The following is a 16,165-nucleotide window of genomic DNA, read 5'->3' as shown; positions in this document are numbered from 1 at the left end:
CAATAAAAATAAAAGGAGAAGCAAAATGAAATCGCCAGAGAAAAAAATGCTTTGATTTATTGGTAGGAGAAATTTTTACTGAGATAAGTATTTTGGCTAAGTTAACTAAGCAGCTATAACTTTGAAGAAATAGGAAGCTGAAATGGTAAAAGGGTACTCTCAGAAAATATGACTAAAAATAACAATAGAGCAAATAAAGGCTGTAAAACACAGTGATAGTGAAGTTCTAAAAATACTTATCTGCAAGAGCAAAACAACATGACACCAGCTTGTGAAAATATTTTTTCAGGACTGTCATGTTATATATTAAACTTCTTGGCATTTTGTGACTTGCTACATCAAGCATAGCTGTATGAGAAGGAATTTTAGCCAACCGCTTTGAACAGATGGGAGCGGACAGTCCTGCATTCCTGTCTCTGTATCAAGACTTTTCCTAGGTCTGCGGACACTTTATGGCCAAGTGACTGATGTCTCCGGCTTTCCAAGGCCCCTCTCCCTGTAGTATCTAACAGATTCACCATTTTAGTGTAGCTAATCCTACCGCCTCCAACACAAAAGACACAAGTTTGAGTATAAATGAGGAAATGAAGGACACCCACCCTGAGCCAGAACTCATAGGAAGCTTGCAGCAGGGCAGGTAAATACTTGCCTCCCAGATCAGCTTCCTTGCTACTGGATTTCCTTTGCCTGCCTTTCTTCTGGAAAGGCTGACAGGCACGGGAACTTTCCAAAGAAAAAGAAAACCCATAGTAACTTCTGAAAAGAGTGTGCCCTTTTTCTGTTACTAGTGGAATCTTACAAAAACACATTAACATGTTTTACTCATTAGGAATCCACTGGCGTCTCATGGAAAGCTGTAAAAATGTTCTTGAAAACAATTCAGATTTTCTGTTTAGTTCTCTCTTCCCCTTTTTAAAATCACTGAAGATATCAGCACAGAAAGAGTTACTACTCAATCCTCACCTACTTACTCCGTATGCTATACTGCGAGGTCATGTTCTCATTGTCATCTCTATAGCAGCTAAATGGGATGTTATACATCAAAGAGAATGATATAATGCAGGATACCAAGAAGCAAAAAGATGAACTCTCAACAATACAAATCTTGTTGATAATTCAGCTATCTTTGAATCTAAGGGCCTGTAGAAACAAACCAGAGACAAGAAATGGGAACATGTCTAGAAGTACGATTTGGGTGCAACATTTCCCTTGAATATTTAACATTTTTTAAAAGTGAACACGTAAACAGGGAAGCTGTGTGCAAAGCTATATGTGTATACCACATCTGCCTATGCTGCCTTCCCCGTAGGGTCTCACCATTGTAATTTAATAACCTGCATAGTACATGAAAATCTATCTACAGTGGCATTACTGGAAGTTAACATACTACTACTGTTTTTTTTTTCCAGAGTGAAAAATACAGAAGGTTAACATTTGTTAACTGCAGATTTTATTATACTCTAGATAAATAAACCTCAAGAACTGCATTCCAGGAAAAAAACACAAGAAAATTGCTTATGGAGATGAACAGACAATTGGACTAAAAGCATAATTTCCAATTCCGGAATGGTTCAACACTCAGGTCATACGTTCTCTAAGCCAGGCTCATTACTTGAAGGTCCAGCAGACACCCAGCTGTAACTTTGCTGACCCAACGACGTCTTCACTTTATTATTACCTTTGCCTCCAGCATACTGGATTCCTTTCCCAAATGTATTTCAGGGCCAAAAGTGAACTTTCTAATGCAGAAATGACCTTTATATTGTCCATAGGCATTTCTTTACCCCCTCCCATTGCAGAGGAATCCTAACATGAAAATGCAGGAATTTGAAAGCGTACAGGAGGAAACAGTGTCAGATAGGTTTGAAGACTGAGCCCATCTGTGAGTTACTGAGATTCCTGTCCCACTAGTCCTGAAGCCTTGGCTGTCAGCATTGCATAGAGAAGGTTTGATTGCCTATAAAACAGCAGAACAGAATCCAAGACCAAAGGGCGAATAACACACAACTGAAAATCACAAAGAAATAACTTTCTAGTTGCCTGCTACAGTGAAGGCAAGACCAATAGGTTTCCCTCTACAGCGGTAGCACATCAAAACTGCTTGCTATCTGAGCAAACTCAACTGCTAGGCCTCCAGATGTATGGTATCCCCTGCAATTTCTTAATACCAAGAAAAGGTTATTTATTTATCTCCAACAAACCTGGAAAGAATTTAAGAGCAACCACTGTAGACAGATTACAAACTCAGTTACCGTGTACATATATACTAATACATATCGACATATTAACCATATGCATAGACAGCTTTTAGATTGAGTTGGACCTCAAACACTTAAGTAGATAAAGATATACTGTATATGCATGTAATTTTTTAATATATAGAGAAAATATAAACCAAGATTAAACTGGCATTTATTCTTGCCAGTATGGGAGAAGACAGAACAGCAATTACAGAGCAAGAATATTAGTGACATTTTTAGAATTGTGCTTATAAGCCTCTTTAATCCTCCAAAGAACACAAAACGCCATTTAACTTCAGCGGTTGCTCTTTTACAGGGATTTCAGACAACTGTGCCTATCATATCAAGTAATTTTTTGGTAAATATATGGTCTCTTAATTAGGATGCAAGTGGAATTAAAATGAACATTAGAAATCTAGAACCAAATGCAAATCGGGTCAATTTTATTCCATGAAAAACACAAGAGATGCAATTCTTAGATATTTCTTACTTGATTGAAATTGAAATCATACAAATTATGGGTTTCATAAATAGTCACCTAAAACGAAAAAAAGTGAGAAAATAACAGAATCCTCATACTCCAAATACACATGCACAATCGGGAAAGATAATCTTGGATGAAACTCTACTGCGTGTCCTCATCTTACTCAACTTGCAACTCCACTGTACACATTCTGCTTATTCAACCTTAGTCTCCCATTTTAGACACCTGTAATTCCACAGTGGCTACTGTGAATATATGCACTATTTTTCACATAAGAAAGCTCTACTAAAATCTCTGCAAATCATATATTTTGTAGAAACAAAAATGACCATCTGCTCTGAGTTAACAGCAATGACTAACATTTTCTATCAAGGCGTACTATTCCAGATCAGTCCAATGTGAATGCTAATTAAAATTAATTACACATGTCTCCAAAGATGTTTTTGTAATATCCAGAAAAGCCAAAGAGACAAACTCTGAGACGATGTCATGAAATAATAGCACTTAAGGATTTTATCACCTAACTCATATAAGTGCTCTCCCAGAAGTATATGGATCTTTTCAAGTTCACAGACACAAATACACAGACAAATACAGATAATTTTCAGGTGAAAATGAACAGAAGATATGCTGATCAGTACAGAGCCAAGCCTGGACAATGAAGTATCTAGAGTACTATATGTAATCCAGAACAGAAACACAGCCAAAACTAACATCACATAGGCCAAAATCTGCAGAAGTATCAGTAACTGGCACTAAAATATTCCATAACTCCCTGCCGTAGAAGGTTTGATCCTTTTCCTGGTGAGGGATGGAAGCCTGTTTTGGAACCTGCCTTGCGGCCACACAGACACAAAAGCTGCTCACAGCTGTCAGAGCCCCATCATGCACAGGGGGAGCTGATCTCCTGCTCCAGTCCTCTGCTCCTCTGGATGGGGCAGGGGGACCCAGACCCTGCTGGGTCACAGTGACCAAGATGAAGTTCGTGCAGCCTGTGTCAAGTTTACCAATCATGACTTGAGGAAAAAGCAAGCTCTTTTTTTTTTTTTTAATGGGATGGACTTGGGGGATAAAGGCTAGTTGTTCCTTGGGTTTGTGTATTTTTACTCTTCCTAAACATTGTACTCACCAGGATTTTAGAAGTTTGTTTACAAACGTTAGCAGCTTTTTTCTGGATTAAATTTGTGGGCTTTTTTAATTAAATAGATTCTCATTCTTCCATTTCTAATAGAGAGGGCTCTGAATAGCTTACAGTCCAGCTCTTCCTGGGGCTTAACTTTCTGAGTAATTCAAAAACAGTAACTAAACATACATCTCATCTTAGGCTTTCTCCTCTAGCCTGGCTTCCATCCAACACGTCCTCTGACCCGGTCTCCTTTCACTAGTTCCCTTTATTTTGGCTCTTGCCCAATTTTCCTGATATATGGATAGCAGTTAACTAGTTGCTCTCCACAAGAATTTCAGTACTTAAAGCTCTAGTGCATTTGGAGTCCCAGAGAGAACTTGTGCTCCATCCCCTTCTACAGCAACTTTCAGCCAACAACATGCACCCCAAATAAATATTGTCACACCTTTCACTTAGTAGACACAGAGTACTTTCCTGGGTCCTACCAGACAACTGTTTCTTGTGCAATGCGATTCCTGACAGTCAGAGTGTACTCAGGAGCTAAAATTTATCATCTGGCAGTTCTATTTCCAGCCCTATTGTGTGCCGTCAAAACTTCCTTTTGATCGCTCTCCTCTTGACATTCATCTGTTTCTCAGATTAAGGATCTGTTTCTACAACAAGCCTGCCCCAGACAGTCAGCTCTCATGCAGGGATGGGAGGTTCTGTCCCACTGCCTCATGAGTACTGAGGAGCATTTAGCTCTCAGGAACCTTTTCTTGTGAAGGCAAACAAGAACGGTTCTCTGCTTTGAATTTGTTCCTCACATCTCCCCATTATGCAGAACCACGGAGGTGAGGAAAACAACACCATTATTGAGTTTCATCTGGATCCCAGCTGGGCAGGAAAGTAAAAGACAGGGAGACTCAGTGCGTAGGATCTGGCTCTGCAAGGAAGGGAGAAATTCACACGCTGGTTCTGCTTCTTTGGCTCCAAGGAAAGGAATGAGTCTGAAGAGGGACAGAGCTTCCCGCATAAGAAAGGCTATCGACAGGGGCTCTCCATCCGGTAATTCTTCCTCATCACACAGTTGCTGCTTCCAGTAGTGTTAGGAAAGGCTTGAAAATTCACCAACTCAAACACTTCAGCCTACTAGTGTTTTATAACCCCCAAAATCTTTAGTTAGTGGAAACTCTTCTCCCACAAAAGAGAAAGAATTCATCTCTCCAGACTTGGAAAAGAGGTGGAAAGGAAGCTTTATCTCTACTTGTAGCAAAATAAGAGAGATTTTACACCTCATTCCTTCTTTACTTAAAAGAGAAGCAGTATTTAGATGGAGTTGTAATACAGTAATACAATTTATTGATCAATAAATCACAAAAACAGTGCAACTACTCTACCGTAAAGGTCAAAGACTACTTTGAACAGCACAAAATCTAGTAAAACAGTGCCACGTGGATCCTGTACTCAATTGGGTGAGATCATGAGAAATAATGACTGCTTGCCCTTCTTAATTAGGAGACATGGGACTGTTGCATAGATCCTAAAGAGAGGCACATTTCAGACTACAGTTGTTGTCCCAGGCTACAGTACTTAGCTAAAAGAAAAAGCACCAATCAACTAATAATTTTTACAGGAAATACAGGGGAATAGACAAGTGTTTGGAACAAAATCCTAGAAGGAAAGTAAACTTTCTGGGATGGGCAGAATTTGTTTTGTTTGGTCTTGAACTCTGCACACGAGTCTTACACATTCATCAATGGGGACATCACGCATTAATCTACAGTATGTGTAAGCACACATACTGCCTAAGAAAGTCAATCAGCAGCTACATCTACACAAATTCACATTATGTTCTACAGCACTACTGCAAACATTAGGTTTTTTTCCTACAGTATCACTATTTTCAAATACTTTTAATATTTTCCACTCTAAAATATTTGCGAGCAGCTTACTATGGAGGAGAAAAGGACAGTCAACACAAAATAGTACTCAGTTTTGTGAGAGCTTTAGGTTTAGACATGTACTGCTTGACCCTACAGCTCAACTTCAGTTGCTTAAAAGCAGACTCACAGAGATGGACACAGCCAAAAATAATCTGGGAAGCAAAGAGCACTCACTCTAATATACTTTGCTTTAATATCTAGTACTGCTAAGGTAAGTAAACAAGAGGAATCCATCTGTCTATGGGTGTCCATAAATTAAGTAGATGGATCGCCTCAAAAACTGTCAATATACTATTTAGTTTGTTGAAAAGCAAAACTCTCCCCCCACACCCCATTCTTTAAGCAATACTATATCTATTTCACACCAAAAGTTTTCCTTTTTAAAAAAAATTTTAATTGGAAAGTAAAAGGAAAAAATATAATTATTTCACAACGCATCCTTTTAATAAACATACAATTATGTTCATTTCATGAGAATTTATCTTCACTGTGAAATCAATCGTCACAGTCTCCATTTACTATACATTACGAAGTCACATTTGATTCCTGTCAGAGAACTGTTGACTTCTGCATTAAATCAAAATGACAGATACTGTTAGTTTCCTTCTGCATCTATCCCCAAGCCTCAGCTAACTCAAGATGGTTTTTCCTTCTATGTAGTGAAATAAGTATTTTCCTGGTAACTATATTTCAGAACTGGAAAGGCTTTCATAAATGGAAAAAATGCACTGCATAATCCAGGAAACTATTGAAATGTACAGTATCAGAAACATATGGCTGTAGCAAATACCTATGCAGTGAGGGGCTGGGAATGAAAAAGAGAACAAGCTTATTAAAATTTTTCTCCTAAATGGATTTTGCTAGAAAATTAAAAAATACTTTAATTGAACTTTACGAAAGTTTACATAGTTGATTAAAAAAATGCTGCAGATTACTGGGGTGGGGGGGGGGAGTGGTGAAAAAAGGTACAAAATAATCTCCGTGCTATCATGGAAGCTGGAACAGATGATTTTGCCTTTGTTCTTTAATGATTTACATCTTATATAGTAAAATGGTTCCATAACTAGAACCCTCAGTAGGCAAACTCAAAAAGAGAAAGCTAATTTATTTCTCAATTACTAAGGTTTTATTAATTAAGCACCACCCCCCCCCCCAAAATCCACCCAACCCCAAACAACCAGAAATTAAGTTAATTTTTTACAATAATTTTGAAAAGTAAGCCATATTCACACATAAACAGAAATAGATTAGCGTAAAGTACAACAATAAGACTCCTTATTTCAACAGATCTTTACCGATTCCCTGTTTCAGTTTCCCTAAGAATTTGAGAAAGGGAACACAGTACCCAGTTGAGGGCCAGATCACTTTACTGAAGCCCCAATATCCCTGGCTTCTGCTGACAGAATCCATGAATTTGGGAGATAGTGGAAAGAGATACTAAATTTGTTTTGACCAATTTGTACCAGCAGGCAGATTTTTAGAAATATCAAAAAATCAGCTTTTTTTACAGTAACAGAGGGATTGCTGTTGTAATTAGAATTCAAGAAATATTTATCTTGAAGTAGTTCTGCCTCCTTTTAAGCTGGAAGACTGTCTTCATAAACACTCCCTCCCAAGGCAAAATTATTTTGTTGTCTTGTCGCTGTGCTGTCATGTCTTAACATGCCCATATAGATATAAGGATGTTTTTAGAGCAGCTTGCAGATGCTGGCGGCTCTACTCACAACCCAAATGGGCAGGGTTATTACAGACACAGCAAACATTTTAGACATCTGATTATGAAATCCTTGCTGTCCAGTGTGCATGAGGATTCAGTGAAAATGTAAATATGCAGCTGTAGCTGCCAATGGAAATGCATGCTTCTCTTGGATTTTTCACAGCATTTCAGTGATTAATATTTAAGATGATGAAAATATTCAAAGCCATTAGCCAAAACAAAGGAGAAACAATGAGCTGAAATTAACATTAAAGTAAATTTCTCATGGAAGGAACTTAATATGAACAGCTGATTATCAAGCCACCAGGACAAAGTTATCTTTCTTGACTGATGTACGTGCAATGTTGCGACAATTCACACATACCTACAGCAGAATAATCAGAATTACATTAGTTTCCAGCATGTGAAGATCATTTATGTTTTTTAAAACATGAAAAGTTTTTCAAAGCTTTTTTCCTGTGCTCCAGAAATTCAAGTAGTCAAGTGTTTGAAATCTTACTCCCAGCAAGTACGTGTGTGACATACTTTCAAAGGGCATCTCCTGGCAGACAATGTCCACATGTAGGCTAGCTGAGATGTCAGCAGATGTAGGCAAAGCCTTCATGGGGTAGTTCAGAGCGAGACTCACATTGCGTCCTCATGTTTCTGGGGCCAGCAGAAACTTGACAGCCCAGAAAACCTGTGCTTTGCTTTTGCTTTGCAGGAAGGAGGAGCATTCCTTGCTTCTGAAAGGACTATTTCTGGCCAGTTCAGGAGCAACAACAGCTGGCTCTGCAGGGAGCCACATTCAGCCCTCATCATCTTGAGCAACATCTGAATGTATTGCCAAAGCGGGGTGTGGGTGTGAAGGGACTTCACAGAAGATAAGAGGAAAGCGAGGGCATCTACCCATGCTGCCTCTACAATTAATTTTACTTATTTACCTGATATAAAATCTTACAGAAATTGCACCTTTTCTGCTGAATGCAATGCCACTGAGACAGCTGGAAATGCAACTCTACCCTTTAGTAAAAATAAAATAAAATAAAAATAATAAAAAAATTTACAGGTCACTTGTATGTCTTTGAGTGTTGCCATATTTCTTTGACTGATTTATGCACATTTTTTTCTCCATTCAGCAGTATTTAAACCCAAACGAACAATAGAATGAATCCCAAGATTACAGACAGGCAAGATTTTCCACTGGAGAAAGTGAAAAACAATGACGTTTTTGTGATTTACACCAGTTGAATCTGGTCACAAGATGCAGAAGCCATAAATGTTTTGGTAAGCCTAGGTGATTGCCAAACAAAACAAAAGTAGGATCAGGAGATGATTATTCAGCCATACAGAAGAACTAGATGAGTAATCATGGAGCTGTTTCACCCGACGGTGGCTGGGAGGACACTAACCTTCCACCCTGTGGTTATGCAACAGCAAAGCTGCAGATAAATCCAGAGTATCAAGATCTTTGTTCATCAACACAGTGGAAATACCAGAACTGCACTCCAAGTTATTAAAATGCTCAGCTGGATACAGTTTCATAGAAATGTCTGCAGAATACCACATCTTCTTACCTCTGCTCTGTGTTAAACAATGCAAAGATATGTTTGCTAGACATGAAGCTCTTTTCAACATCTCGCACTTTCAAGTTGTCCAAAGGAAGCATATACTTCTTCTCTTTTTCCTAGAAAAAAAAACAAAAACAAACCCCAACATATTAAAAGACCACTATGTGAGAAGCTTCAAAGAAGCCTGATCTCAATGCTCTGTTTAGCTGGTAATGCCTTTCAGTACATTTATTATTGTAAGAGAATATCCAAAATGGAAACGTCTAATTATCATTCATAGACATACCTGCAACAGAAATGAAACCAATTCCAGTTGTATTTTTTCACTGACCCTTTTAAAACATTTCCTAATAAAAAAATTCCATCTCAAACACATAAGCATCTACATCTATTATTCTTCATTCCTCTGAATTCTAAAAAGAAAAGGGTCAGACAACTAAAACAAAAGTATCTAATCTATGCAGAACTCTTCTACCATGTCTGCATAGCAACTGGAGTAACCTGTGACATAAAATCTATTTCAAGCTAGAATTACTATTAATAATTATTTAGCAGTCGCATTTGATGACCTCAGGGATAGATTTTCATTCCTCCAGTGGAAAATGCAGAAATAATACAAATCCATCAAAATCATACCACCATTGTGGTTTTCTATATATCACATACAAACAAAACCAGGTTCTAACCAGCTTGTTTCTCCAAACAGCAGGAATAATCTACTCGCTCTTGCTGTAGCCAACTGCTTTTGCATTTTCATCACAACTCTAATTTACAGGACAATTACTATACTTTCACCCTTTCTAGGTTTCTTGCTTCCTGTCCCTCCAAAATGAAGACTGGTAACACCCTCAAACTACTTTATGGTGTCAGAACAAAAAAAAAAGCCCTAAGATTATTAGCTGCTCTTGCTGTGTTAAACCTCCTTGAATTCCTCGTACTGATTCCTCCACATGTTGCTTTGCAAATACACCTGATGCTATGCAGAAAAGATCCAAACACAAGAAAGGCAATACCTGCATCCTCATAACCCCGTTCTGTTTAGCACATCACAATAGAATTGCTGACAAGGGCACTAACACAGAACAGAGTTTAGCAGCTTTCAGAGGCCATTTAGGTATTTTAAGGCTGGCACCATCACCTTGGCAGCAATAGAATGGGGAGAGGATTTATGCCCTGGAATTTGTGCAGCAGATAGCAAATGGGGTTCTCATTAATTTGGCTATCCAACGACTCAAATTCCATTAAATCACCAAAGGCGGAAAGCTTAAGATTCCTTTGCAGTCCCTTATCTGCCACCATGAAGCAAGACTGACTGACCACCCAGCCATCACCAGAACTAGCTGTAAAATCCAGCACCCATTACACTTGCTGGAGGATTGTGAACTGGGACATTGCTTATGGTTGTTGCCTCAAGTAAGAAATATATATGTGACAGTAGTTTATTGTTTGCCATAAAACAGGGCAAAAGGGACAAACCGAACTAGGACTCATTTCTCGATACATATTTCCAGAAGAAATACACAAAAGTAACTTCCACTGCACAGAACTGGAAGAATTCCTAGCTAGACAGAGATGTGTGTATTGTGAAGGCAGATGCAATTCAACTTGGCTAAGCTTCAGCAGATTGCAAAACTAAACTGGATGAGAACGTACCTAAGAGTGAAACTATAAAAATACAGAGATGTGTCCAACAATGGGTCACTTTCCTAGACAGCTTCATAACAGGCCTCAACAGAGGAAAAAGCGTTTCTGCTGTCTTGTTGAACACAAAAGTTATCAAATCCAATGTGGAAGTGTTTCATTGGAAGTATCTGATGGAATTTCAAACTGCCTCTAGCTCAGCCATCCTAGAAATTATTACCCACAAAAGATCATACATATGTATATTCTTCACCTTCTCATCTAACAACAATTCTGATGCAGGACTCTAGTTCTGTGCCAGTCTACAGCTATTTATCACAGTTCATATCTATATTCTGCTTCCAGAGAATATATACTCTCTGAACCTTGGGGGCTCTCCCTGAAGGGAGAATATACTGCCATCCATTCAGTAAGTATTACCACCAAGATAAATAAAATTAAACAAGTAAATTCACAATTTACCAATTTTAAAGTAAATAAACAATAGTAAATGAAGCTAAATAAAGAAATTCTCTATCAGATATTTATGTATAAAAATCAGAAGCACACTGTCCTCTACTATTGATTTTTATTGATATGATCTGTTTTGATATTATAAATTCATACCCTACATACTTTTGGTAGCATTTAAAAGGTATATATGTGTTAGCTTTGCTGCCATGACTAAGTGACACACACTTGAAAAATATCCTGGCATATAAATTCTGGAGAACACATAGTAAACTTTGTTTTAAAAGTAATTTTTTTTTCAGTTGAAAGCTAGACTGCATGGTAATGTAAGACACTTTGTTTTCTCTTTCAAACATTTAAGACAGGTTATCTGAAAAAGAAATAAATCTTTTGGGCAGAAAAATCAATGTTATTTATTATATCACAACTAAGAAAAAAAACAATAAGACTCTTTCATTCTTTAAAATTTATCTTTCACTATTACAGAACATGCTTCTAATGATTTACTATTCAATTACCATAAATTTAGAAGTTTCTGATGAAGTGTTTGTTCTGACAGACACCACTTACTTACAAATCAAGCAAACAGTAATGAGTAAAGACAGAAACTCATGAAAAAAATATACCAAGAATCTGATTGTCTAAACAAAATTTCCACAAGCAGGAAAGTTTTATAAATGTTTGATGCCAAACTGTGAGAAAGTGTTTCTTCTGTAGCCACCAGGAAAAAGGAAATGCCTACTGAAGGCTAAGAAGTGGTTGGTATTTATTTACACGGCCTCCTACCCACATGCTGAGACAGAGCAGTTTCCGAGAAAGGCAAATCATAGGGTGCCTACGATTGAAGCTAACAGAGACGGTATGTCACATTTGAGAGATCAGGCCTAAATACTGCTTAATTCCAGGAGAAAGGTATTCATTCCTGTAACACTAAAGTGTGGCAACAAAATGCTTTTTTTTTTTTTTTTTTTTTTTGTTTTTAAACAAAGAGAAAAAAATATACATAAATGGAGCATGAGCTAATTCAACAGCAGATGAGCCCAACATCATTTCAGCCTCAGCGCAATTAATATTATGTTATGGTGAGGCAAAAAAAGCTCCAGCCAGGACTATCTGTGCATGTTTCCCACCCCGAGAGGCCCACAGCACAAGAAAGAGGGAATGTACGAAGCCTGGGAGGAATGGGGCTAGGCACACTTCTACGAGTGACAACATGCACATAACTGCGGGTCCAGTTTGTCCCCCTCAGCATTTGTTCTTTTTTATTTATAGATTTTTATTTTTATAATGGGGCAGAGAACTGAAGCGTGACATGAGGGGAAAAACCAGCACATGCTGATCTCATGTAGAGACTTTGCCTCTCTTTTTCCTACACGGAGCAAAGGAGAAGACGGAAAGAGTGGGAGCTAGCATGGCCCATTCCTGCTTCTGTGACATGGAGAAAAAAAGCCCATAATGCATCTTAGAAAAACAAACCAATCTGCTAGCCTGGGGAGGTCTTCCCACCCCTGAGACGATGTTTCACCACTCCTGGGCATAAGTAGCACTCACAGCCTTAATGGAGTAGTTTTGTTCTCTGACAGGCAAGTACGCTGCCAAGAACTGACAGTATGATGTAAATATGCCATATTACAACTGCCCCTTCTACAGTGTTTAAATGTACTAAAAATAAATACTGCTGAAGTCCAAAATGGCACAAGGGATGCAAAAAATACAACGGCAGCTCCCCCCGACTAGCTAGGTCTCAGTCAGCACTTCCAAGCTAATGAACTTCATTTGCAGCCAGGGGCAGAAATCATGCTCTGCTGTTGGGACTCTATAGGCTCCATCAGAACAACAGCAGAAGAAATCTTAGACACAATGTCAGCTCACTGGATTATAAGGGGAACAGAACTCCTTTGCTTCAAATAAGAGATTGCTAAATTACTTCATCTTCTTTCAGATATCAAAGACAATTCTCATATTTATTTGTCACTTCAGGATGGCTACTGCAGAACAGCAGCATGCAGGGCAAACTCCACTCCTCATTTTGTATCCCAAGGAACAGAAGCAAAATTCACGCCGAACAATTTAAATATATGATGCTCAGACACTGAAAAGCAGATTTGAGCCTGACCATTGACCTAATGGCACTTTCAGTTACGTCACGGGGAACTGAGATGGTTTGCTCACCACTTTGTAATGCTTTTTACACCACCAATTTCCAACAGGCACTTCATAACACCAACTAAACCCTGTCGATGCCAACTGTGGGTACCACAAGACCACAGAAATCAAGCTCCCAACTGGAAATGCAGGCTAAGCTGGGAAGTTAGAACAAAGGCTGGTTTACAGCAGGATTCATTCTGTGTATCACTTGTGCTGAAAGTACAACTCTCAAGAGTAATTACTGCACACTGACAGCTAACATAGGTATCTATGAAACACCTCTACCATTAGGTTCAGGCATGAACAACTATTAGGCATTAACGAGGCAAAAGAGCGATCTACTTTAAAATCATAAACTCAGGAAGGACAGCTTTGAATTAAAGCTCGAGGACAGCAGATAACAAGGCTGACACTGCTGCCTCTGAACCAGATTTCCAGACCAGCACTGTACTACTCTCTGTAGTTGTTTCCATGTCAGAAACTCAGGCCTGATACTTACCTGACTCACAGGCACTGTACTAGACCTTTTTTTTAAATTTTGTGAGCAGCTAGTGATGGTTGTGCGTGACAAAGGTATCCAGCAATCAGGGTGCTAAAATGTGTAGGTGGAACACCAAAGCCAAGCAGCTACTTGGCAAAGCAGTTTAGCAGCAGAGGCAGAAAATAATACCAAAATGAAGATGTTCTACAGTACTACACTCTTACAGATGGCTGGATCCATACCCCCATTTTACAGACAGGAGCTGGCACAAACCTGTGAACCCACTGAGCCAGAGCAACCCATGTTAAAGTAAGAAGAAGAAAAAAATAAGAAGCATAAGGAAATGCTGGTGGTGGGCTGAAATTTTGTCTGTTTACTCCTGAAAAGGAAAGGCTCAGATGTGTTTACACCTAGGAGCTGCTCTCACTGCCAGTGCAGAATAGCCTACTCTAGGGCATCTGATGACAATGCAAACTATTAAGTTGCCTCGCAGCAACTTTAATAGTATTTAAATCGATATCGAAGAGTTAAACATATTCTAACTTTAAATATATCCAAGAGCATTTTACTGTGTTTCTACTTCAGTTTAATATTCTCTTGCAGTTTAGAAAGCCACACATCAGCTTCACAATGGTCTCTGCTTTACCACACTTGGCTTTAAAGCACACTCTGAAAAATGAAGCATGAGATACTTTTCTAGTACTGCAAACTTTTGAAGAAAAACAAGGAAAGTTATTTTATTACAGACAACTTAGCAATATGAAATTCAGGCCTGAACGTGCTCCTGGGTACAGCTGTATAAAACATAATTCTAAACTGTCTACAAAATGAAGAAGGAGCTGCTTTAACAGAAAAACAATGTGTACATAAACATGCTAACATTTTAATGAAAAGTATAGCAAAAGAATACGTAATAAATTGCAGATGACAAGGCCATATTTCTTCTACCTCTGCATCTCTCCCTCCAGTCTTTTACTATCAACTCCTACATGGTTTTAGTTGTTGATAATAAAGCATTGAAGCCAAGCACTTTCCAAGAGTTTCTTTTCTTTGACCAGTGAAACCAGATTCAAACCTCCATAGATTCTGGTTCTTCACTAAAGGCAGTCACACGGGCATCAAGAAGCACTCTCGTACGTTCAGGTGATTCCCTACATGCTCAAGGGAAAGTTTTCAGACAAAAACTTTAGCCAGAAAATAAAAACCAGTTTGATCACCTCACTCCCTGGGACCCCTCCACGATGCACCACCATTCCCCTTCCTGCTTGGCTCGCACTGTGTAGCTGTGCTACACCACAACAGATGGCACGTTACCTAGAGAGCGGTTTTATTACATGTGTCCATATTGACAAGAATAATACAGTATTACATATTAGAGAACTGTCACTGTATAGGCCTATTTATATAATTAAATATTGACAATGACACAGAAGAACCATTATGCAATGTCTAAAAGAAACAATTCTAATAAAATGCTAGAGAATTAAATGTGAGCTCCAAATCGAAAATCTCAATACAAAATGGTGACAACAGCTGAGGGTGGTAAGTCAGAAGACAGACGCACACAGCAAAGACCAAAAATACCAAATGTTGTATTCCCTCAGCATTACAAGATTTTAACTTCTGCCATGACAGAGAAAATGAGTTCCCTATACAAATCAAAGCCGGAAATGCCAATCCTGATAACGCTAAACCTGAAACTGCAGCTCGAAAAGGAAGATCTGACAACAGAATCAAGCTATTTCAGGTTTGAGCTAGTAACTTTCTACATTTTGCATTTGTAATCTCTTTTCCAAGCAATTATGAGCATTCACAACACTTTTTTTTTTTTAAGGCAATCTTTCCTAAACTTTTCTTTACACATCTGCTTGTTTTTCCCAATCTTTTGGTACCTTTCCCCACAACACATTGTTAAAAAAACAATCAGGGGTGTTAGTTTAGTCTTGTCTTTCATTTTACAGTGTTACTAATTTCCCACAGTGTTTTTCTCTCATAAGAACAAGTATTATATTTGTTTCTGCACTTTCCTTCTGCCCAAACTTCTTTAGGAATAGAGCCACACGACTTCACAACTCCATATTTGAAATACTTCATCCTTTTAAGAAATGGTCACTGTTACCTCTCTTGAAAGGAGTTTACTATCCTGCTACATGTCAAGACTTCACAGAAGGATGTCAATATAGGATCTCCCCACATCATGGTACCCAGATAAACAACTTTCCCGTCATTCTCCAATAATGACGGGTGGCTGAGCAAGCATCCCATTGTATTGGTACAGACCCTGGATGGATGGATGGATGGATGGATCAAAAACAAACCCCACACCGACACCAGAGTTATTTCACCAGTACTCCGTGTGTCTTAACATTATCAATGCATCCAACAGAAGCGTAATAGTTTCTG

At 38.5% G+C, this 16,165-nt stretch overlaps 1 protein-coding gene across 14 annotated transcripts in view; it reads right to left on the bottom strand.

The window, feature by feature from the left end:
* The window catches only part of DNM3 (dynamin 3), a 178,725-nt gene that overhangs the window by 57,924 nt on the left and 104,636 nt on the right, over positions 1 to 16,165 (bottom strand). For all 14 annotated transcript variants that reach the window (XM_065072196.1, XM_065072198.1, XM_065072187.1 and 11 more), the window contains one exon: positions 9,049 to 9,158. In XM_065072196.1, the coding sequence (XP_064928268.1) occupies positions 9,049 to 9,158 (110 nt within the window). The remainder of the gene's footprint in view (positions 1 to 9,048; positions 9,159 to 16,165) is intronic.

This window comes from Columba livia, chromosome 8, assembly GCF_036013475.1.
Source record: "Columba livia isolate bColLiv1 breed racing homer chromosome 8, bColLiv1.pat.W.v2, whole genome shotgun sequence".
Taxonomy (NCBI): domain Eukaryota; kingdom Metazoa; phylum Chordata; class Aves; order Columbiformes; family Columbidae; genus Columba; species Columba livia.
This window is presented reverse-complemented; position numbering and strand designations above follow the sequence as displayed.